This window comes from Aquarana catesbeiana, linkage group LG06 (genome assembly GCF_042186555.1).
Source record: "Aquarana catesbeiana isolate 2022-GZ linkage group LG06, ASM4218655v1, whole genome shotgun sequence".
NCBI lineage: Eukaryota > Metazoa > Chordata > Amphibia > Anura > Ranidae > Aquarana > Aquarana catesbeiana.
The window spans coordinates 237678528-237701232 of record NC_133329.1 but is presented as its reverse complement, the minus strand read 5'-3'; the positions used below and the strand labels follow the sequence as shown (position 1 = coordinate 237701232).

Sequence of the window (22705 nt, the reverse complement as noted above, 5' to 3'; positions counted from 1 at the left end):
AATGAGTTATTATTCCCCTGGCAAATGCAAACAATGCTTCTCTCTGAAAATAACTTCATCCAGGAAAAAAACATGCTTAGTGTTCCAGTGGATCACAGCAGCCAGCCAAAAGTTTTCCCCTGCAGCTAAGGGAAGAGGAGCTGGCAGCTGCCCAGGAGAGGGAGTTTTCTGCCTGTATGAAGTCATTACTGATATTCCACAAGCTAAAAAAAATGTAAACCCTCACTTCTAAAATCTCGCTCAGATGGAGGGTATGCATGCGACACACCCCTGAATCTGAGAGTTAGCCTTTTGTAGTTTGGATAATTCATCTTTCACCTCCCCCTGGGTGGAGCAGAGGCTTACAAGAGAAGCTGGAATGTAGTTGTTAGGAGTGTTTTGCTGCAGCCTGGTACTTCGCCTACTATTCTGTCCAAGCAGACTGTCTGCGGCTTGCCTTCTAATACAACTCAGAAGAAAAGTTAGGCATCTGACTAAATCACAGCAGAATCATGGAAGAGAATTCAATTCAATTAGAGCATGCCATAAGCGAAGAGTTTCACAAGGCTGGTGAGCATGAAAGTCAGGAGCTGGTGGTGCCCAGCCACAGCCCTGCAGAATCACCAAGCTCCAGCCCCACACCTCAACAACATGGAGTGGATTCCATCAAAGACACCAACCAGGTCAACGCCATCACAGTTCTCACCCTGCTAGATAAACTGGTCAATATGCTGGACTCAGTACAAGAGAACCAGCAAAAAATGGAAAAGAGGCAGATCGACATAGAAAACTCTGTCAAGGGGATTCAGAATGACATCACAAAGTTATCAAAGAGTCATACTTCTACAAGCAACACTGTCAGCAAACTTCTGGAAAAGTCTCGCAAAGTCAGCACTAACATGAGGGAAGTAAAGGATCGCATGGACAAGCAGACAGCGCAAGTGAAAAAACTGGAGAACAACCAAAGCCAGCTACTCAGAAGGAATAACTTCAAAGTCCTGATTTTCCAGGTAGGTGACACTCATGGGGGAATTTACTAAAACTGGAGCACACTGAATCTGGTGCAGCTCTGCAAAGTAACCAATCAGCTTCAAACCTCAGCGTGTCCAATTAAGCTTCAACAATAAATCCTAGAAGCTGATTGGTTTTTACGCAGAGCTACACCAGATTCTGTGTGCTTCAGTTTTAGTAAATCTCCCCCTCTGACTTTAAAGTCCAGATTTTCCAGGTAGGTGACACTTGGGGGTTGATTTACTAAAGGCAAATAGACTGTGCACTTTGCAGAGTGCAGTTGCCCTCTGCAAGTGCAATTGCTCCAGAGATTAGTAAATGAGGTAAGGCTTGACTTTGCAAAGAGTACCCAATCCTGCGCAAAGAAAATGAAAAAAACAGCATTTTTGCTTGCACATGATTGGATGATGGAAGTCAGCAGAGCTTCTGCTCATTTACTAAGCTCTGGAGCAACTGCTCTTGCAGAGGGCAACTGCACTTTTTAAAGTGCACAGTCTTTTTCCCTTTAGTAAATCAACCCCTTGGACTTCAAAGGCCCCTTCCACATGGGGCAGAACTCCGCCTGCTCAGCAGAGAATGGCGGATGATTGGTCCGTGTCCACTCCACTTATGCAGAGTGGACACAGACACAACCCGACCTGATCCACTAAGCAGATGAGGAACAGATCCCCATTCATCTGTTTTTAGCAGATCGGATCGGATTGGATGTGAGCGGGTGTAAATGAACACGTCTGTTTACATCCGCTGCTCCGTAGAGGATAATGGAGGCTCCGATTGGGTGCGCCTGAAAAACTGAACGGCAGACCCAATTGGTCCGCCCATGTGAAAGGGGCCAAAGTCCTGATTTTCCAGGTTGGAGACCTTTGGGCTTCAAAGTCCTGATTTTCCAAATAGGTGACACTTGGACTTCAAAGTCCTGATCTTGCAGGTAGGTTACATGTGGACATCAAAGTCCTAATCTTGCAGGTAGGTTACACTTGGAGGTGATTGGTGATGTTTAGAGAGCTGGGCAGTGTCAGACTCTTTATACGCCGCCATGTATGTGTTCATTTTTCCAGCTCCACCCTGGCTATGATTTATACAAGCTGGTACCCTGACAAAGCCACTCCTGTTTTACTGTTCTGCAGCTAGTTGTTTCATACTATGTAGGAATATCTACATTCTTCATCTGAGACTAGTTGTATCCTGTAGTAGTGTCATCTAATCACCTGATCTGTGCAGTTACATTCTTATATCTTTATAAAACCTTCTTCTGTCCCCTTTGCTTTATTAACGCTAGCAGTTCTGAGTATCACCTTGCTGCTTGGACTGACTGCAAAACATATCAGGAGAGACCGCTGGAACGTAATAAGAACATTCTAGAGGAAAGAAGGGAAAGGGAGGGGGCATGATTGAAACCTTTATAATTGTGAAGTATATTATTACATTCAATTACTATTTTTTTTAAAAACTATGAAGCTAAGATAAAGAACACATGGGCATGACCTCAAACTATCAGGAGGAAAAAAACTAACGTTAGAAAGTATTATTTTACCAAAATAGTAGTTAATGCTTAGAATAGACTTTCAGCAGAGCTAGAGAGTCAGTCATCGGTAAGTCAGGCAAAAAAGGTTAAAAACAAAAAAGGAGGTAGACATGATAGACTACTTGATCTTTTTCTGCTGTCACTCAGTTTTTATGATTGCCAGCAGGCTAGCAGAGACTGAACTGTACATTAATAAGCTATTTAATGTCCAGGTTTATGATCAGAGAGCCATGGGTAACTAACTTCTCCTAAATATACAAAATAATATTATATATCTCTATGGTAGAGATTTTCCTTTTGCACTACAACCCTGATAAAAGATTATCATAGTACAACAAAGTAAGTTATTATCTATGACACGTTCAACTAGGCTGCATAGTTCAAAAAAATATTAAAACTTTTTTTGTAGGGTTGAAACCATACATGGCTGAAGGGGTGTGGTCTTTTGGCAAAAACTGCATTTCCCAAATGCCGTGGAAGGAATGACCTGCAGAATATCCACAAGGAAACTTGTACTGAGAGAAACATAAGGACTATCATTGCTAACCTTGTAAAACTGCTATCTGCCTGGCTGCCACTGCTTTCAATTCTTTCTGGGTTAGTGGTCTGGAACAAGCATGCAGCAAGGAAAGTCAGTGATGTAAAAATTTCTGATCTTGTGCCTACCCCAGGTCAATGACTCAAAGTATTGACAATTATTGGGTTACAATGACAACCAGTATTTTCGGAAGGAGAGTCAGCAATGGTTTCCTACAAATCTCATTTCCCATAAATGGTTATTAAAGTCGATAGTGGAACTAATTAAAAATGCAATATAAGTACAATATCCTAGACTTTGATAAACTGTAATAAGCTGATGCTGGCTTTTCAATAACAGCATGTACTACCTTTATATTAGCTGCAGTATGAAGTATCACAATGAAGGGTACCTACAGTATGCACACAGTTGACATGTATTTCATTGGGAACCTGGTCTATGGAAAGGTGCACTTATTTAGTGTATGTTACCTAGGTATGGGCTATGAACTAAACTACTCAGATATTAGGTGAAAAATTCATTTTTGGCTGATTCAATTTTCTACAAATATGCATTTAATAATCATTAAAATTAGGGAGTTATGCTGACCGTAGATAAGGCAATTTGGTGGCCTATAGGGGTTTATTTACTAAAGGCAAATCCACTTTGCACTACAAGTGCACTGCAAGCGCACTTGGTAGTGCACTTGGAAGTGCAGTCGCTGTAGATCTGAGGGGGACATGCAAGGAAAATAAAAAACAGTATTTTTGCTTGTAAATGATTGGATGATAAAATCGGCAGAGCTTCTCCTGATTTCAAATCTTCCCTTCAGATTTACAGTGAATGCACTTCCAAGTGCACTTTCAAGTGCACTTGCAGTGCACTTGTAGTGCAGAGTGGATTTGCTTTTAGTAAATTGACCCCATAGTCATATTTGTTTCTTTATTCAATGTGACCAAATAATCACAAATAGAGTGTAAGTGGATCAAAAAGCCACTGTGCCACCTGAAAAGGTATTTTTGTTCATTTTCTGCCTTTTGCTATCTTGAAACCAAGTAACACTGGTGATTGAAATCTGATTGAAAGCAACAAAATTTGCATGCATTTGGTCAATATTAACCGCTTCAACCCCGAAAGAATTTACACCCTTCCTGATCAGAGCACTTTTTGCGATTCGGCACTGCGTCGCTTTAACTGACAATTGCGCAGTCGTGCGACGTTGTACCCAAACAAAATTGACGTCCTTTTTTCCCCACAAATAGAGCTTTCTTTTGGTGGTATTTGAATCTGTGGTTTTTATTTTTTGCGCTATATACAAAGAAAGAGCGACAATTTTGAAAAAAAGCAATATGTTTTACTTTTTGCTATAATAAATATCCCCAAAAAATATAAAAAATATATTTTTTTCCTCAGTTTAGGCCGATACGTATTCTTCTACATATTTTTGGTAAAAAAAAAATCACAATAAGCATTTATTGATTGGTTTGCGCAAAAGTTATAGCGTCTACAAAATAGGGGATAGATTTATGGCATTTTTATTAATAATTTTTTTTTTTTACTAGTAATAGCAGCGATCTGCGATTTTTATTGTGACTGCAACATTATGGCGGACACATTGGACACTTTTGGCGCTATTTTGGGACCATTCACATTTACAGTGATTAGTGTGATTAAAAATGCACTGATTACTGTGTAAATGTGACTGGCAGTGAAGGGGTTAACCAGGAGGGGGCGCTGTAGGGGTTAAGTGTGTCCTAGGGAGTGATTCTAACTGTGGGGGGGAGGGGCTGTGTGTGATTAACACTGATCACCGCTCACGATTACAGGGAGCGATGATCAGTGTCCTGTCACTAGGCAGAATGGGCAAATGCTTGTTTACATCAGCATTTCCCCATTCTTCCTTACCGTGAGACGATCGCGGGTATCCCTGCGGACATCGAGTCCACAGGACCCGCGGTCAGACTCATAGAGCTTGTGGCAGGCGTGCGAGCGCACCTGCTATCCGGACCTCGCGAGATCACGTACATTAATGTGATTTCACGCAGCGGAGCCAACCTGCCGCAGTAAAACTGCAGTGGCTGGTCCGCAACTGGGTTAAAGGATAGGTTCACCTTTTGAACATGTTAAAGGGGTTGTAAACCCTTGTTTTTTTTGGTTTTTTAATAAACATAACAAACATGCCTATGCTTACCTGCTCTGTGCAATAGTTTTTCACAGAGCAGCTCTGATCCTCCTTTTCTGGGGTGCCCCGCTGGCACTCCAGGCCCCTCCTCTTCATCTGGTGCCCCCCCCCCCCCATGGAAAGCCGCTTTTGTCCATTGTCCTGCTGTTGCATCCATTGACACAGACAACGGGACTCGGCCCTGCCCTTCACTCCCATGTCACTAGATTTGATCAACAGCAACAGGAGCCAATGGCTCCTGCTGCTATCAATCTGTCCAATGAGGAGACAGACAGCGGCTGGAGCTGCTGCGCTCATGCACATCGCTGGATCGGATCGGGCTCAGGTAAGAAAAAGGAAGGGTGATCTGGGGAGGGGGGAGCTGCAGCACAGAAGGTTTTCCACCTTACTGCATGGAATGCAGTAAGGTGAAAAACCTTGAGGCTTTACAACAACTTTAAGCCTGTATTTAGGGGGCAACATGTTCAGCTATGGCAACAAGTAAGGAAATCCTACATAACACTGCCGATCTTAAAGGAGGTATAAAGGGGGCATCCCAGGTAGAAGGACGGGGGGGCGGGGGGGGGGGGCAGGAGGGAGGAATCAGATCCAAGGATAAATGAATTCAGTTCACTAATGCTAAATGTATCTGTATGTGCTGTAAGTATGTATGGGTTGCAGTGCCTTACTGTTCGTTCAGAATGTATACACATATAAAAAAAGTACTTGCATTATTGCATAATACAACACACAAATGTGAATGTGCTGTGCATTGTAGTGCTCTGCATTGTCAAAAATATTGCAGGGACATTTTTTCTTGTGTTGAGCACATTGACAGTCCATTTAAATTGAATAGGCTGCTTAACACAAAACACCTTAACCCACAAACAAGCGCATTAAAGCATACGGAACATCTTTTAAATTAAGTTGCCCTTCTCTTTAGTCTTTCCATTTCTTCTTTAGTCTTTTTGTGAATAGGTGCCCAAAAATGAAATCTTAAAGACAGAAAGAGAGAAAAAGGGGTGCTGTATATTATTTTCTATAAAATGTTTTCTAATAAACCTTATTACAAGGTGTTTCCAAAACACTCAGATTGCAAAGAAAACCCAGTCCTGCTTGAATGATTCCTGTAGTCTCTGTGAGCTGTTAAAGGCTATCTAAACCTAAGAACTATGCTGAATTTGTTGCAGCTTATAAGTCCTTAAATTTGGTGGCTGCATTTGTTTTCTTTTTATCAGGCTAAACACATTTCCTGCATAGTAAGGAAAAATACCAGCTGGTCTTGCCAGAATTCCAGTGTCCTTGTACCTTCCTGTGGACTGAAGTGATATTTTAAACAAAGTTATCAGCTTTCCCAGCTCTCATCTATAAATCACATCCTCCCTATGTAATGGAGACGAGAAGAGGAGGTTTGGTGGTCCAAACCTGAAGAGCAACTTAGGGAGACAGCGCCATTCCTTTATAGACACAGTACAAAACACGTGTTACAGACAGGATCACACGTGAAAGTAAAAGGGAAAAAAACCTGAAGCATAGTAATTAAAACATCATATTTAGCTGAAATATATTAAATTTGTGTTCAGATATGCTTTAACCACTTCCCAACCACCCTATAGCAGATATACTTCTACAGGGCAGCTGTTCTGTGCAGAATCATGTATACTGTATATACGTGATTTTGTACTTCCGCCTAGGGGGCATGCTGCTTCTGGTGTGTTACTCACAGCAGAAGCCGATCTGCGGGTGCCAGGCAATGGATGTCCGCCGACACCCGCCGTTCATCGGGCAGAGACAAAGAATTGAGCTCTGCCTATGTAAACAAGGCAGAGCTCTGTTCTGACAGGGGGAAAGTGATAGATTTTGTGTTCCTGCAAAACAGAGAATAAAATCCATCACTTCCCTTTGTAAAAGCACTACACAATTTACACAAAAATACTGGTTAAGCACACAGTTAACCCTTTGATCGCCCTAGATGTTTAACCTCTTCCAAGCCAGTGTCATTAGTACAGCGACAGTGTATATGTTTAGCACTGATCACAGTATTAGGGTCACCAGTTCCCACAAAGTGTCAAAAGTGTCAGTTAGTGTCTGATCGTCCACGTCAATCTCTCAGCCCCGCTATAAGTCGCTGAATGTCACCATTACTAGTATAAAAAATAAAATAAATACAAATTCCAGACTATTGACCAAGGTTTGTAGACATATAACTTTTGCGCAAACCAATCAATATACGTTTATTGTGAGTTTTTTTAACAAAAATATGTAGCAGTAATACATATTGGCCTACAATGATGAAGAAATTAGATTTTTTGAAAAAAAATTTTATTAGATATGTTTTATAGCAGAAAGTAAAAATATTGTTTTTTTTTTTTTTTTCTAAATTGTCAGTCAATTTTTGTTTATAGAGCAAAAAAATAAATAATGCAGATGTGATGCAAATACCACCAAAAGAAAGCTCTATTTGTGGGGAAAAAAATGACATAATTTTATTTGGGTATAGCACCGCACGACCACACAATTGTCAGTTAAAATAACGCATTGCCGTATCACAAAAAATGGCCTGGTCATGAAGGGGGGTAAATCTTTCGGAGGTCAAGGACAGGAAGTAAAGGGAAATTTCCATCATGGACACAGACAGCAATACAAATCTTACTGGGATTCTTACCTTTCTTACCTGAAATCTTAAAAAAAAAAAAGACTACTGCTTTCTGAGTCTGTTGCAGATTGCCCATCACTTCCTGTACATCAGTCCCTATCCCTGTAAGAATTTAAAGTGAAATCTAAACTCCCTGCATCTATAGACACCAGGGATCTAACACTAGCCTCTCTATCCCTGTAGAGAAAAGATGAGTATACATACCTTTTTGGAAGCCGATCTGACCCACTCCGAACCCGACCTCCAGAGCTGGGAGCTCTGCATAGGACATGACCGTCAATGGCTGTGAGATTAATGGAAAGTGACGTCACCCATAGAGTAATTATGGGGCTTCCGTTGTCCTCCGTCTCCTCTGCACCCGCCTACACAGAGAAGTCGCGGCTGACAGCTCAGTGTGGGATCCGGTCGGAGTGGGTCAGATCGGCTTCCAAAAAGGGATGTATACTCGTTTCTGCTTTACAGGGATAAAGAGGTTAGTGTTAGATCCCTGGTGTCTATAGATGCAGGGATTTTAGATTTTGCATGGACTTCCACTTTAAGAAAAGAGTGGGTCCTAAAGTAGACTAAAGTGGTTCCAAAAGCGTAAAGTATCTTACCTTAATGTATTTTCTCCATTAAGGTAAAAAACCTTCTGTGATCAGTACCTACCCAGCCCTCTCCCTTATACTTGCCTGAGCCCAATCTCGATCCAATGCTGTGCCATTTGCTCCTGCTGCTGTCAATCAAATACTGTGACGAGGGAGCAGGGGGAGTAGGGCCAACTGTACAAAAAGTAGAATGGGAGTGTAGGGCCAAGTAGGGTCTATAGACACAGGCAGTGCAGCTTGGGATTTTACATGGTATATCTGCCAGTAATACACGTCTAGTCCTAGGATGACATCTCTCACCCACCCCACTGTATGAGGACAACAGAAACAGGACAAGACTACTACAAACTCCCCACCTCATTACTCTTGTCTATAATATAGATATATGGATCACCATCATCCTGTTATCCTCAATAACAATATAACTGATAAAAGTCGAGCACAAGCAAAAAGCACAGGAAGTCATCAGCTGACGAGATTTCTGTTAAGATCACATTTGTTTTTGCACTTATCAACAAAACACTTTCAATTGCATATATACCAGACCAAAAGTGAGCAAATAAGAGAAGTTGATGGCAATACTATTTATTAGCATTAACTATTATCCTCAGACTAAGCCAGCCCATACATTAATCACTTTTTCCCATTCAGCCACTGGGTTGAACGAAAAATAATAAACAGATTCCCCCATGTGCACATACAATGTGGATGGAGAATCACTCCCATTGATCTATACCTGGTGGCGCTGATTGATCTGGAAAAACGCGTATCAGTAGATTATCTTTTGTACAGCCAGGGTGCCCATACATGGATACATGGATTTAAATTCGTTCAGCTTCTCTTCAAAAGGCTGGCCTTTGTGCGTTTGTTGCCCAAAAGAAGCTCCTTCTCCTTTTTGGGCAACAAGCTTTCTGCGTTTTTAAAAAGCGAATTTTGACACGATCGCAGCGTGATTCTGTCTCACGACAATTGCTGCAATTTTGCACCATGTTTGTGCTGCAATTTAGAATGAATGATACCCAAAGGCATTGTGCACACTCACCTTGGCGATTGTGGCAATCCTATCTCAGATCCAAATCGCCAAGTGTGAATGGGGCCTTACTTCCTCTTGCTACACTTGTGATTCTGACAGAGCTAGTTTTTGTCAAGAGGCTCCCAGCACTGGAAATAAATGAAAACTCTGCTGTGTCATCAAGGGAGAAAAATTAAAGATGTCTTATACCAAAGCACTCTCTACACACAACCGGATTTTCCGACAACAAATGTTGGATGTGAGCTTGTTGGCTGAAAGTCTGACCATGTGTAAGCACCATCGAACATTTGTTGGTGGACTTTTCGCCAACAAATGTTGGCTAGCAGGTTCTCAAATTTTCCGCCAACAAAACTTTGTTGTTGGAATTTCCAATCGTGTGTACACAAGTCCGACACACAAAAGTTCATGCATGCTCAGAATCAAGCAGAAGGGGCCGCACTGGCTATTGAACTTCCTCTTTCTCGGCTCATCGTATGTCACCACGTTCCCACGTTCGTAATTGTTGGCCAACATTTGTGTGACCGTGTGTATGCAAGACAAGTTGGAGCCAACAACCTTCAAACAAAATTCCATGGTTTTGGTGGCGGAAAGTCCAATCGTGTGTACGGGGCATAACACTTAACCATCACCCACCTCTGCATGAGTAAAGTGATATTTCCCCAACAGGACACAGATAGCAAAAATATAAAAAGAAATGTAACTATTTTCTACTGTATCGAAAACCGAAAAAATATATGGCTTCATATGACGCCTTAAGAGTTCCCTTCACTGGAACTAAGAAGCAAAGCCCAAGCCCTGCAAAACAACCCCACACCATAATCCCCCCTCCACCAAATAATTTGGACCAGTGCACAAAGCAGGGTCCATAAAAACATGGATGAGTGAGTTTTGGGTGGAGGAACTTGACTGGCCTGCACAGAGTCCTGACCTCAACCCAATAGAATACCTTTGGGATGATTTAGCGGAGACTGCGAGCCAGGCCTTCTTGCCCAACATCAGTGCCTGACCTCACAAATGCGCTTCTGGAAGAATGGTCAAACATTCCCATAGTCACACTCCTAAACCTTGTGGACAACCTTCCCAGAAGAGTTGAAGCTGTTATAGCTGCAAAGGGTGGGCCAACTCAATATTAAACCCTACGGAATAAGACTGGGATGCCATTAAAGTTCATGTGCATGTAAAGGCAGGTGTCACAATACTTTTGACAATAAAATGTGCGTGTGTGTATATACTGTGTATATATATATATATATACTGTATATACACGTATGTGTGTTTGAGCTTTGGGGTGCACACCCTAATGCAATAGGCTGTGCATGCCTATGTACTGTATGTATATAAACACACTTGAGTACATTGTATGTGTTATTGTAAGTCAGCTATATTAATTCAGTTCAGTGTTACACAGAATAGAAATTAAATTTTAAAACAACTTGCACTAAATGCAGTGAAAGTAATATTACAATGAATTGGTCATGAATAATTTTCCATATAGTTCTGACTTTTAGGTTTCACTAAATATTAATATTATCTGCTAAAGATTATAGAGGGAAATGCAGTCTAAAAATGGAAACATGAATCAGCCTTTTATCAAACGTATGTCCATTTTTGGTCTGTAAATCCTAGTTTAACTTTTGCCATGAGAATTTCCCAGTTTAGAGAGAGCTAGAGAAAAGGAGAGGGAGTGAGTTTATGTGCAACTATGTAAGTAAATGTACAGTTTTGTGTGTGCCTATAATATGCTGCATTTTCCAAATGTTGGTCATGCAATGAGTGGAGCTGAATATTAGTTTCATTCGGGACCAAATGGTGAGTACACATCCATGTGCCGCTGAATGTTGACTGCACCATGTATGGACCTGCTCTTGGCGGCATCAGTAGTGGGAGAGCATGGATGTTTAGGCATTATGAATTTCCAGTGGCCCAATAGTGTATATTCATATTCATTCACAAAATAGCTAGAGTTACTGAAAAGAAAATTTGTGTATATACCTTAGGAACATACAATGGATACATACTATAAAACATTTTACATTATAAACATTTTCCCTTGTCAAAAGAAGTTTATTGAGTATACAATGTTATAAAGATACATAAAGTAAGTTTACAAGGATCTATAAAGTAAGCTCATTGTTTTACAGTAGGGTTTATATAGGTAAATATCATGAAATTTCAAATATTAAACATTGGGTTCACGTAAACCTAAATTAAAGATATATATCATTTCCTTAGTTACTTTTGTAGGTATTTAAATGATTTATACCTACTATACATATTGTTTACAAGTAGAGTATATATAGGTCAAATAAATTCTGATAATGAGCTTTAATCGTAAGGTGGAGAAAAGGAAAGAGAAAGAAGAAAAAGGGTTGAAAGGTAGAGGTATGGTCCACAAGGTTGTCCCGCTCGTCAGTTTATTATTCTTTTTAGTTCTCTTTGAAGCCTTAGAATGGGTGTCTCTGTAAGTCATTTAATCTGTTACCATGGCAACAGGACAGAGTCATTGAAGTTTGACAGGAACTGTTGTTTTATCCAAGGATGCCAAAGTTTTTCAAATTTTGGAATTTGATTTTGATCGATGGCTACCACCTTAGCATGGGACATTGTATTATTCATTCTGTGAATTGTTTCTGCTAGTACCAATGTAGGAGATTTCCATGCCTTGGCCACTGTTTGTTTTGCAGCCATTATTAGTTGGATCATGAGTTTGAATTGAGAGAGTGTTAACCATTCCGGTTTTAGATTAAGTAAAGTTAAATATGGATCTGGTTGTATTATTTTTTTAAATATTTTAGATGCAATCACGAAGACTTCCTTCCAGAAGGTTTGGATTACTGGGCATGTCCACCATATGTGTAAATATGTGCCTATTTCTGGGCATCCTCGAAAACAAAGAGCTGAGGTATTAGGTGAATATTTTGCCACTCTAGCGGGTACAAGGTACCAGTGAGTTAGGACTTTATAATTTGTCTCCAGTGCTAAGATGTTGGGTGAAGATGACTTAGATGTGAGCCATATGTTAGACCAGTCCGTGTCTTCTAAAGTTCGTCCCAGGTCCTCCTCCCACCTCTGAACGTAAGAGGGTCTATTAAGATTTGCTACTCCATATAATTGATTATAAAGTGATGAAATTGTACCTTTAGCAAATGGATCTTTTGTACAGATTGATTCAAAAATGGATAATTGGGATAATGGTGTATCCCCCTTTAGGAATGGTGTATAGAAATTTTTGATTTGGAGATATCTAAATATCTCAGAGTTTGGTAGATCATATTTTTCTCTAAGCGATGGGAATGAAAGGAATGATTTAGATGCTATGAAGTCATTTAGTGTCTGAATGCCTGATGTTGTCCAAGCTTTAAAAGAATTTGGGTAGATCCATGCCGGATAAAAGGCCGGATTTCTGATAAAAGAAAGGAGAGGATTGTGTGGAGATTGTAACTGATATTTGGTTTTTAGTTTATCCCAGAGAGATAAGAAGTGTTTAGTTATGGGATTATGAATTTTAAAGCGGTCTTTAGGATCAAGCCATAATAAATTTGATATTAATAGAGGGTCATTTTCTGAAGCCTCTATAAATACCCATAATGGGATTTCCTGTTTTGCATGGTATTTGGACAGACTGGCCAAATGTGCTGCTCTGTAGTAGTTAGTAAAATTAGGGTATCCCAGGCCTCCTTTATTTTTGGGAAGATGTAGTGTGTGTATAGGTATACGTGGTTTAGAAGAGCCCCATATAAACGAAGTTGCTCTTTTTTGTACTATTCTCAAAAAATAGGAAGGAATTGGAATAGGGAGGACTCTGAATAGATAAAGCAATTTGGGTGGAATAGTCATTTTGATTGCATTAATCTTCCCTATCCAGGATAAAGGAAGTTGCGACCATTGTTTTATTAGATTTGTGATCTGTCTTAATACAGGAGGATAATTGGTTGAGAATAAGTCAGAATGAGATGCTGTTAAATGAATTCCAAGATATGGGATTGATTTTTCTGCCCATGTGAATGGGAGTGCAGCCCTAGCCGGGATCAATTCCATGTTTGTGAGTGAAATATTAAGCACTAGGCATTTCTTAGGATTAATCATAAGGCCGGATAGGGCTGCAAACCCATCAAGAGCTGGTATTAAGTTAGGACCAGAGACCTGTGGTGATGATAGAAAAAGTAATATATCGTCTGCAAATATACATAATTTGTGTGTAATACCTCCTACTTCAATGCCAGTTATAGTTTGGTTTGTTCTGATGTATTGGGCCATGGGTTCGAGTATAAGGGCAAATAATAAGGGAGATAATGGGCAACCCTGTCGGGTACCTCTTTCGATATTAAAGGCTTCAGATTTGTATCCAGCATATTTTATATAGGCTTTGGGTTTATTATATAATGCTTTGATCCATGTTAAAAAGTGGGGTCCAAAACCCCATTTTTGTAATGAATATTGCATATATTGCCAGGATACTGTGTCAAATGCCCTCTTAATATCGAGAGATAGAAAACATAAAGGGATTTTCCGTTTTTTAGCAATATGTGCCAATAACACTGCCCTGCGTATATTATCGCCTGCCTGTCTATTTGGCATGAAGCCTACTTGATCTCTATGTATTAATTTTCCTATAATGCTATTGAGGCGTTTTGCTATTATTTTTGCTAATAATTTAATATCAAGGTTTAACAGAGAGATAGGCCGATAATTCACACAGGAAGTATCATCAGAAAGGGGTTTTGGGATCATACAAACAATTGCCATTAGTGTTTCTTGCCGAAAAGAATGTCCATCTAGAAGTTTGTTAAAAGTTTCAGTGAGAATGGGAGAGAGTATTTCTGAGAATGTTTTATAGTATAAAGCCGAGTAGCCGTCTGGGCCTGGTCTTTTGTTAAGTTTTAGGTCTTTTATGGCGTTAGCAACTTCATCTATAGTTATAGGCTCATCCAAACTGCTTTTTTGATTCTGAGATAACTCAGGTAAGGTTATTTTTGAGAAGAAGGATTCAGCCTCTGTAGGATTAAATTCATTGTTTGTCTTGTATAAAGTTGCGAGATGTGGGTGAAATTTATGGACTATTTTAACTGGATTACAAGTGTAAACATTTTTTGATAATTTCAAACGTATTGGTTTGAAAGATTTGTTAGTTGAATTTAATGCCCGAGCCAAATATGTACCTGGTTTGTTTGTATTCATGTAGAAATTGTGTTTGGAGTGTTTGAGGGATTTATCAACTGACTCAGTGAGAAATAGATCGTATTCCAATCTAGATTTTTCCAGATGAGATTTTGTACTCTGAGATGGATTATCTTGAAATGATATGTAGGCTGCATTAAAATTGAGTTCTAGTTTTTTTGCTAGATTTTTGCGTTCCCATTTAAATAGTGCCATTTGTCTTTGTATTGTACCACGCAAGACAGGCTTATGAGCTTCCCACAGTGTTATTGGGGAGATGTCTGTTGTATTATTAATTGATATGTATTCCTTTAAAGCTTGTTCAATGGCCATCTGATGTAGTGGGTGTTTGAGCATTATGTCCGGTAAGTACCACGTTGGGTCATGCGCTTTTGGTATGGCTGAGGCTATAGTAGTGTATACTGCATTATGGTCAGACCACGGAATCGGAATTATATCTGATGCAATAATTTCTGGTATCATTCCTATTGTTAGAAAAATATGATCTATTCTGGTGAAGGTTTGATGAGGGTGCGAGAAATAAGTGAATTTCTTTTTCATTGGGTTACTTTCTCTCCATGAATCTACCAGATTGTATTTGGAAAGAAGTTGAGAAAAAGGTAATCTAGAGGTTATTTTGGATGGTGTAAAAGGTGATTTATCTAGAAATGGGAGGAGGACCTGGTTCGAATCCCCACACATTATCACTGTTCCTATTTTGTGTGTATTAATCACTTGTAATATATGTGAGAGGAATGGTGTAGGTTGTTTGTTAGGAGCGTAGTAGGAAATCACAGTGATTGCTGTATCCATTATATAACCCATGAGTATCAGGTATCTACCTTCTGGGTCTTTAATTTTTGATGATAAGGTGAATGGTGTGGATCGGTGAAATGCAATTAGAGTTCCCCTTTGCTTGGTACAGGCAGAAGCCGTGTAAATTTGTTGATAAAAAGGAGAAATATATTTTGGAGTAGAATCTTTGGTGAAGTGTGTTTCTTGGAGGCATACTATGTGAGCCTTCTTGTTATGGAAAGTACGGAAGGCTTTGGTCCTTTTTTGAGGGACATTTATTCCCTGAACATTCAGGGAAAGTATATTCAGTGGTTCCATGGCAATAGATCAATGACTTACTTTTTGTTATGCAGAGCTGACTGCGCAGATCAACCTGTGTGGACTGAAGAGATGAATAGATAGAAAAGAAACCAGTGAATTCTGGAGTAAAGAGTAAACAAAAAACATATGAGATTAGATGATACATTGTATAAATTATTTTTTGCAAGTAATCACAATTTACCCGTGAAAGAGAATAAATATCTCTCTCAGGGGAATAAGTGCCTTCGTCACACTCCCACATAATATGGTTGGGAGAATGAGGAGGGCTAATGGGGGTACACGGATCTTCCGCTTACAGGAGAGAAGTGCTATGTCAAAAGACATCAAAATGATGTTTCATTAATTGGAGTGCAGAATATAGTTTTTGTTGAAATGATTTATTCCAGGGTGGTTGTATATGGTTAGTCTTGCCCTAGGCTAAATAATTCAGTTAGAAAGGTACTGTTAATAACTTTGGTATTGATGAAGATAGTTTGAATTATTTTGGGATTTTAACCCTTTTAGAGTAAACAATTACATATTTTATTCATACGTAACTGTTTAGATATGTTAACTCATAAAATTGAGGTTGTATTGCTTCAGATTAGAATAAACAAAAACATAATTCTAGGAACTAGTTAGGTAATAATATATTTGTTTTAAGAAAAGAAAGAAAAAGCTTCCATTACTTCTGGATTATTGAACATATTTGTCCTAAAAAGTAATACATTTATTGTTATTACCTGATAATATATAACTGAACAAGAATTTCCTTATTTCACTTATATATTCTAAGGCTATATGAATCAGAAGTAATAAGAAATATAACTGGAATGTAACATGATCCCACACAGTGTGTGACTATCAGAATGCAGTTACATTCAGTTATAAATATAGGTTTTTTTATAGAGAACCATCTCTTAGTATAATAAATGAAGAGATATCAGGAATTAGGATGTCAGTCCATTGAATCTTCTTGGTCCATGGATGATGTGGCATAACGGCCTCTTTTGTGAGAATGATGATTCCCATTTTGTTCTGAAATTTTCTGGGTGCTGCCTGAAGGTGAAGATGATGCCATTCTTCTGCGTGTGGGAGTGTTGCTGCTTGTGGGTTCTGTCAGATTTAATTTTAAAAGGGTTTGTTGTAGTTCATCTGCTGATCTGCTTCTGTAAATTGTACCTTGGTAGTTAAATCTGACTGAAAAGGGGAAGCCCCATTGATACATAATGTTGTGGCGTTGCAGTTCCATTAGTTGGGGTTTCATGGATCGTCTTTTAGTAATAGTAAGTTGGGATAGGTCAGCAAAAATTTGATAATTGTGTCCTTGAAAATTAAGTTCCTTTTTTTCTCTTGCAGCAATTAGTATTTGTTCTTTCGTTCTGTAATAATGAAATTTTGTGATTATATCACGTGGGGGTCCATCTTTCTTTTTGGCTGTGAGGGCTCTGTGTACTCTGTCCAGTTCTAAACCTTCAATAGGGATATCTGGCTTTAGTTCTTGTAATAGAGCAGTAATAGTAGATTGCAGGTCTGTCACAGTTTCAGGTATTCCCCTTATGCGTAAGTTTGAACGTCTGGCTCTATTTTCGTAATCTTCGAGCTTAGTTTGAAGTATTAAATTCTCTTTTTTTAATTGTTCCAATTCTGTTATATTTTCTTGGGTTGTAATTTCAATTTCATCCATTTTTATTTCTAAGGCTGCGGTGCGGTTTCCCAGCTCTCTTATTTCTTTGGTTAGGCTTTTTGTTATTTGGTCTGAGGTTTGTTTTAAAGCCTTATGAAGCATCTTTTCAAATTGTAATAATATTACTGGGGATACTGAGGAGGCTTGTGGAGAAGTTTGTGAGAGGATTTGTTCTGTATCTGACTCAAATGGAGAGTCTTGCTGTGACATTTTCTGTCTGTGAGAGCGCCCTGATGCTGTATCTTGTGAGGTGACTGGAGCTGCTTCAGCTGCAGTGAGTGCCTGTGAGCTCTTTGTGAGGTGATTTTTATTTCTGCCATGGTTTCCTCCCAGTACCATATTTCCTGCCCAAACTTTCACAGTTTGTTCCCTGGGGCAAAAAGGTTCAAATGGATACCTTTTGAGCCTGCAGGCTCCGCTTTGTCCTTCTCTTCTCTCCTCAGCGGTGTGGAGCGCTAACAATGCATGTCTGCTCTGCTAGGCTCCGCCTCCTGCCCCTTCAACATTTTCCACTTTAGTCAAAACTTTAGTCCTGTCTATATAGAAACTTGGCCCTGATTCGTGCTTACTGCTGTGGGCTCATTACTTAATGATGAGAACACACAATGATCTATGGAGATTCAAGAGGAATACATCTACTTGAAGGAACTTTGTCACCATATTGAATATTTTAAAAGTAAAAGCCCAACTACCCTTGCAATGGGGTCCTCCCATATGTCTAGGGGGCCCTTGTTATGTCTAGGGAACAGAAACAGGCTTTGTTACTTACCCTATTCCTTAGCTCCAGTGCTGCCCTCTTCTCCCCAATGCTCTGGGTTGTGGCCAATCCCTCAATGTCAACAGGTACAATGCAAAGGTAGTAACCCTCCATTGCACCTGGTGGTGGAGAGCATGTGACCAAGGCCAGGAAGACTTTAGAGAGGTGGCTGCGGGGGACCATGCTGGACTGCGTAGTACAGTAAGACTTTACTCTTTTTTCTGGTACCCCTACACAGAATGAGCACTTAACCCTTGCAACATGGGGAGCTCCACTGCATGTGTAGTTTTTTTCTCTAATTCCTGTAGCTGGGTTTGAATGCATGTGTTGCCTTCGGGTAATGCTTTTATTTTAGAACTGCAAGGTTATAGATGACAAGAAAAATGTAAAGAATCCAACACTTCCATGTCAGATTCTGTGCCGTTCTGGCTGCTCACTGCTGCTCCCTTCACCCCTTCTCTGCTGCTATATCAGTAGTCTCTGACAGTGGCTCCTGAAGGACAGCTTCTCTATATCAGGTTACAGCTATGACACTGTGCTTGGGAGAGCACTTGTGCAGGGGCAGCATCACCAGTAAGTAGGAATGAGCCGAACACCCCCCCCGGTTCGGTTCGTACCAGAACATGCGAACAGACAAAATATTTGTGCGAACATGCGACCACTGTTAAAGTCTATGGCACACGAACATGAAAAATCAAAAGTGTTCATTTTAAAGGCTTATATGCAAGTTGTTGCCATAAAAAGTGTATGGGGACCCAGGTACTGCACCAGGGGACATGTATCAATGCAAAAAAAAGTTTTAAAAACTACCATTTTTTCAGGAGCAGTGATTTTAATAATGTTAAAAGTGAAACAATAAAAATGAAATATTCCTTTAAATAGCGTGTCTGGGGGTCCCCTTAGTCTGCCTGTAAAGTAGTGCATCTTTCCGATGTTTATTACAGTACCGCAGCAAAATTACATTTCTAAAGGAAAAAATGTCATTTAAAATTGTTTGCGGCCGTAATGTATTTTCGGCTCCCAGTAATATAGATGAAAAAATATTGAAAAAAACAGCGTCCATACAAGGCTCTTCAGGTCTGGTGTGGATATTATGCTCCAAAAATTTTTTTTAAAAATGGCGTGGGGGTCCCCCTCAAAAAAAAAAAAAAAAAATGGCCCTTCAGGTCTGGTATGGACTTTAAGGGGAACAATTTTTAAAAAAAAAATGGTGTGGAAGTCCCCCCCAAAATCCATACCAGACCCTTATCCGAGCAAGCAGCCATGGCAGGCCAGGAAAGGGGGGGGATGAGCGCCCCCTCTCTTGAACCATACCAGGCTGCTTGCTCTCAACATGGGGAGGGTACTTTGGGGTCCCCCAAAGCACCGTCCCCATGTCGATGGGGACAAGGGCCTCATCTCCACAACCATTGCCCAGTGGTTGTGGGGGCCTGTGGGCAGGGGGATTATTGTAATCTGGAAGCCCCCTTTGACAAGGGGGCCCCCAGATCCTGGCCCCCCCCATGTGAATGGGTAGGGGTACATAAAATGTAAGTGAAAGTGTCAAATAAGTAAAAACGACAGGAGACAGTTTTTGACAACTCCTTTATTAAAAAAAAACACAAAAAAAAGTGTACCGCGATGTCCATCCATCTCCAATCATGGCGCCTGATGACCCCAAAAAATCTAAAAAGAAAAAAAAAGCTCCGCCCTGATGGGAGGCGCCCCGCCGACTGCTGTCTCTTAGCTGTTTCAGCTGTTGCATAGGCAAGGCCGGGCCACCTGCTGAACCCACCCCCTCCGCGGTCACATGACGTCAAAAGGGGGCAGGGTCACCCAGTTATGTCACCAGGTGGCCCCACCCTTGCCTATATAACAGCTGTCACAGCCAAGAGACAACAGTTGGCGGGGCGCCTCCCATCAAGGGGGAGCTTTTTTCTTTCTATTTTTCAGTTTGTCGGACGCCGTGATTGAAGATGGATGGACATCGCGGGATGAATATAGGAATTGTCAAAAACTGTCTCTTGTCATTTTTACTTTTTTGACACTTGTACCCCATACCCATTCACATAGGAGGGCAGGGATCTTGTTAAAGGGAGCTTCCAGATTCTGATAAGCCCCCGCCCGCAGACCCCAACAATCACTGTGCAATGGTTGTGGGGATGAGGCCCTTGCCCTTGGACCCCAAAGCACCCTCCCCATGTTGAGGGCAAGAGGCCTGGAATGGTTTACTTTATAGTCAGCATCTACCCAGATGCTTGGACCGGCAGCTTGCTCAGTCTCTCAGCGAGCCACTGAGAGCCTGAGCCAGCCGCTCCCGCCCCCTCCATAGTCCAGGGCTCCAGCGAGCTCTGGAGGGGCAGTGCAGAGAGCTGGAGACTCCCAGTCTCCAGCTCTCTGTGGCCTGGAGAATGAGAGCCAGTGGTGTTTGATCGCTCAGTTCTCAGTCTGGAGCCAGTGGGTGACAGATGCAGCATTGGACCGAGGTGAGTATAATTTGTTTTTTTTATAATGTAATAAAGTTATTTACCGTATTTATCGGCGTATAACACGCACTTTTTTTCCCTTAAAATCAGGGGAAAATCATGGGTGCGTGTTATACAATGATCCCCGCTAATTGTGATCTATCGGCGGCAATCGCCGCCGACATTCACATAGCGTGTCGTTTTAAATATGGCGCCGCAGAGTTCGGAGGGACTTGGCGGCGCTGAACGAGCGCCGCCGAAATCACAGTGACTGCTCGGAGCCGAGATACACATAGTCGAGTGTATTCGGCTCTTTCCGGTGCCGCTCACAGTCACGCCCAGTCCCGCCATTGGACCTGTGTTATGTCCATCATAGGGCGGGACTGGGCGTGACTGTGAGCGGTGCCGGAAAGAGCCGAATACACTCGACTATGTGTATCTCGGCTCCGGGCAGACACTGTGATTTCGGCGGCGCTCGTTCAGCGCCGCCGAATCCCTCCGAACTCCGCGGCGCCATATTTAAAACTACTTCACATGCTATGTGAATGTCGGCGGCGGCAAGCATGGACACTGGGGGCAAGGCTGCACTGACCACTGGGGCAAAGCTGCACTGACAAGGCTGCACTGACAAGGCTGCACTGGGGCAAAGCTGCACTGACAAGGCTGCACTGACAAGGCTGCACTGGGGCAAAGCTGCACTGACAAGACTGCACTGGGGCAAAGCTGCACTGACAAGGCTGCAATGGACACTGGGTCAAGGCTGCACTGACACTGAAAAGGCTGCAATGACACTAACAAGGCTGCAGATGAACACTGGTAAGGCTGCATTGATGGCCATTTTAATGTAAGTTTTTTTTCCTTAAACTTCCCTCCTAAAAGTTTTTTTCCTTAAAATTCTCTCCTAAACTTGGGGTGCGTGTTATACGCCGGCACGTGTTATACGCCGATAAATATGGTAGTAACAAATCTCAAAGACACTGTTGTGGATTATGTTAACAGTGTCAAGGGATCTGCAGTAGCAGGTCAGTTTTTAGTATGTGTGTATTTCTTCCATATGTAAACAGTAATTCACTGTCGATCCACTTTAAGATAATCATCACAGAGGACAAGCGGGCACACTTTACGCCTGGAGGAAAAGAGATTTAATCTCCAAATACAGAAAATGCTTCTTCACAGTAAGAGCTGTGAAAATGTGGAATAGACTAACTCAAGAGCTGGTACTGGCCAGCTCAGTAGATTGTTTTAAGAAAGGCCTGGATTCTTCCTAAATGTACAGAATATAACTGGATACTAATATATATTTATATAGGTAAAGCTAATCCAGGGAATATCCGATTGCCTCTTGGGGGATCAGGAAGGATTTTTTCCCCTGCTGGAGAAAATTGAATCATTCTTTATAGGGGTTTTTTCTGCCTTCCTTTGGATCAACTGTGGCTATTGGATAGTGTATATTGAGGTTTTCTATTTGAGTGTGTTGGTTTTCTTTTCTTTTTTTTTCTCTCTGTTGGCTGAACTGGATGGACTTGTGTCTTTTTTCAATCAGACTATCTATATGTTAACTAAGTGAAACGACCAGTCAATGCACTTTACAAGATCAGGTGATTGGTCCTGTATCCACCCCCTCCTGTAATTATCTTCAGACAGCCAGTAGTGGGTTATCCCGCTGGGCCCCTCCTACAGCGCTGCTCTCTGCACAAGTTATGATGTCATCGCTCCTTTTAAATGATAATATCTAGGTTTGTAAAAGCACTTGATGTACATAAAGTGGATTTATATCGTATGTCTCTATTGTAGAATGTTTTTAAATGAACGTATTTGTGCATTAGTGCTGCTTTAATTTTGCAATTTTCATGATATACAGTGCACCATTGTTTCTAATAACAACCCTGCTAATAAACATTTTTGGTATGCTGCTGGTTGTGTAAATGTCATTTTTGGCAAGTATTTGTTTGAGCTGTTTCTCCATGAACTAGGAAATACTTGGACTCCTGTCACATTTCTGTATGTGGTGTAAACCCAGCTCTAAATATTTTACATTCCTTTGTGCACATAGGCCCAACCCAGGATAAGACTGAGCTGCTTTGTTATGTAGCTAG

The 22705-nt window shown here is 40.9% G+C and overlaps 1 protein-coding gene across 1 annotated transcript in view; it reads left to right on the top strand.

Annotated features, from left to right (window-relative positions):
* Positions 1 to 201: 201 nt before the first annotated feature.
* CAVIN2 (caveolae associated protein 2) overlaps positions 202 to 22705 on the top strand; it is a 69913-nt gene continuing 47409 nt past the window's right edge. Inside the window, exon 1 of the mRNA XM_073633098.1 lies at positions 202 to 989. Within this exon, the coding sequence (XP_073489199.1) occupies positions 492 to 989 (498 nt within the window). The 5' untranslated portion in view covers positions 202 to 491. The remainder of the gene's footprint in view (positions 990 to 22705) is intronic.